The sequence below is a fragment of the Nansenia antarctica genome (assembly GCF_963989245.1).
Source record: "Nansenia antarctica genome assembly, chromosome: 9".
Lineage (NCBI taxonomy): Eukaryota > Metazoa > Chordata > Actinopteri > Argentiniformes > Microstomatidae > Nansenia > Nansenia antarctica.
Window position 1 is genome coordinate 43,425,168 of NC_137679.1, and position 2,500 is coordinate 43,427,667.

The following is a 2,500-nucleotide window of genomic DNA, read 5'->3' on the forward strand; positions in this document are numbered from 1 at the left end:
TGTGTTGTGTGTGTGTGTGTGTGTGTGTGTGTGTGTGTACGTACCTTTACAGTAGAGCTCCCCGTCCTTGTCGGTCACTGTGGTGGACTCCAGGCTTTTCCCACACAAGAGACATCGGAAGCAGGTTTTATGCCACGGCTACACACACACACACACACACACACACACACTTTAGTGATACAGTTTGTCACAGTTGTGACCCTTGGACAGTCAGGCTGGTGGTTTATATGTGACAACAGTTGATGAAAGGGGGTAACAAGCCTGCAGCCGATTTAATGTTCTGACTTTTAATTAGAAAAATCTAAATACATTTCTGCGTTGTTGAAAATCAACGACACATCGCTAGTCAACTAACACAGGTTGTTTTGTGAGCCTGCTAACAATGTAAAGTAGTGTTCTAGTTAACTAGGTAGCAGTGGGGATTACTCACCCAATCCATTGCGTTGTTGCAGTATTTTGGCTCGACTAGCGAGTCTGAACATTTTTGATTGGTTGCCGACTTGTTCCCCCTTTCACCAGCCACTGTCACATATAGGGTGCGTTCGTAAATTCGCTCTGAGAGCGCCAGAGCGCACACTGGGTTCAACGTCATAAAAGGGGACCAAGTCATCTGATTGGAAAAGAGGCGTTCCATGTGTGCTGATCAGATTTCCAAAGCGAATCTACGAACGCAGCCATAGATTAGTAGACAGCCTCACCTGCCCCGCTCCCATGATCTTCTCTGCTGCATATACAGCCTTTGAACACCGGGGGCAGCGGTCAGAACTGCCAAACTTCGGCGCAGACTTGCTGGAGGAGGAGTCTGTGGAGGAGGGGCGGGGCTTGGAACTGCCCAAACAAGACCACAAAGAAACATACGTAAACATACGTCATACACACCCACACACGCATACACACACACACACACTCATAAACACATACGCATACACACACACACCCACACACATATGCGCATACACACACCCACCCATAAACACATACGCATACACACACACATACGCATACACACACACACACACACACTCACACACACACACCCATCCAACCACCGACCCCACCCACACACACACACCCATCCACCCATCCCCACAACTACCCCCCCCCCCCCCCACACACACACACACACACACACACACACACACACACATTATGTGAGCATGAGAGGCAGAGAGACAGACAGACAGACAGAGAGAGAGAGACAGACAGACAGAGAGAGAGACAGACAGACAGAGAGGCAGGGACAGAGACAGACAAACAGACAGACAGACAGACAAAGACAGACAGACAGAAAGAGACAGACAGAGACGGACAGAGAGCGAGAGAGACAGAGAGACAGACAGACAGACAGAGACAGAGAGAGACAGACAGACAGAGAGGCAGGGACAGAGACAGACAGACAGACAGACAAAGACAGACAGACAGAAAGAGACAGACAGAGACGGACAGAGAGCGAGAGAGACAGAGACAGACACAGACAGACAGACAGACACAGAGACAGACAGTGAGGCAGAGAGTGAAACAGACAGACAGAGACGGTGAGACACAGTGAGACAGACAGACAGAGAGGGAGACAGACAGAGAGACAGAGACAGAGAGACAGACAGAGAGACAGAGACAGACTGAGAGAGACAGTCAGACAGACAGACAGACAGAGACAGTCACAGAGACAGACAGAGAGAGAGACACAGTGAGACAGACAGACAGTCAGAGAGAGACAGTGAGACAGACAGAGACGGTGAGACACAGTGAGACGTACTCGTGAGACGCCAGCTTCTCCCGGGGGGGGTCAGTCCTGCGGGGGGGGTCAGAGCTCAGGGCCCCCGCCCCGGCGCCGTACCCGTAGCCTTTTGGCCCGTACCTCTTGCCGTAGCAGGACCTGCAGTAGATCTCTGACTCGTGGGCGGCGACCGTGGTGCTGTCCAGAGCCTTCCTGCACGCCACTGAGGGGACAGACGCTAGCCAATCAGCACGCTTCACACACCCAACACTGAGACACCCAGGGGAGGCTGGCGGAGGTAGACATCGGAGGACGGGGGGCTCATTGGAATGGAGTGAGGAATAGCACCCGACCAAACACATTCCAGTCTGTTCCGTGCATTTCAATGAGCCCCCCGTCGTCCGATTTCTACCTCCACCAGCCTCACCTGAGATAAACACACACACTATGTGTGAAAGGGGTGTTGTGGATTTAATCTGGTTTCTTCTCTATTGATATTGAATATTCAACACAAGGAGATTGATCAACTTAGCTTGAAGCCTTTCATTTATAAAGTTACATGACAGCAGTCTAGAGTTTGCAAAGTCCAAACCCCAGAGCCCCCTCCTTCTCTGAGCACAGCCCTATACAAAGTCGACACCCTTCACTATCTTGGCAAACAAATGTGTTGACAGGAAGCGCTAGAGTTTAGTAAGTGCGCAACAAGTCATTGGCACTCTCCCCAGGCAGACTGAATTGTTAGCTACGATTTCCCAGAATGTAGAGATTTAGAGAGACAGACTT

General features: G+C 50.8%; 1 protein-coding gene across 1 annotated transcript in view; it reads right to left on the reverse strand.

Moving 5' to 3' along the window:
* The window catches only part of csrp3 (cysteine and glycine-rich protein 3 (cardiac LIM protein)), a gene marked incomplete at both ends in the record, with an annotated part of 4,951 nt that overhangs the window by 528 nt on the left and 1,923 nt on the right, over window positions 1-2,500 (reverse strand). Inside the window, 3 exons of the mRNA XM_080539805.1 lie at window positions 45-138; window positions 699-828; window positions 1,757-1,940. Of these exons, the coding sequence (XP_080395931.1) occupies window positions 45-138; window positions 699-828; window positions 1,757-1,940 (408 nt within the window). The remainder of the gene's footprint in view (window positions 1-44; window positions 139-698; window positions 829-1,756; window positions 1,941-2,500) is intronic.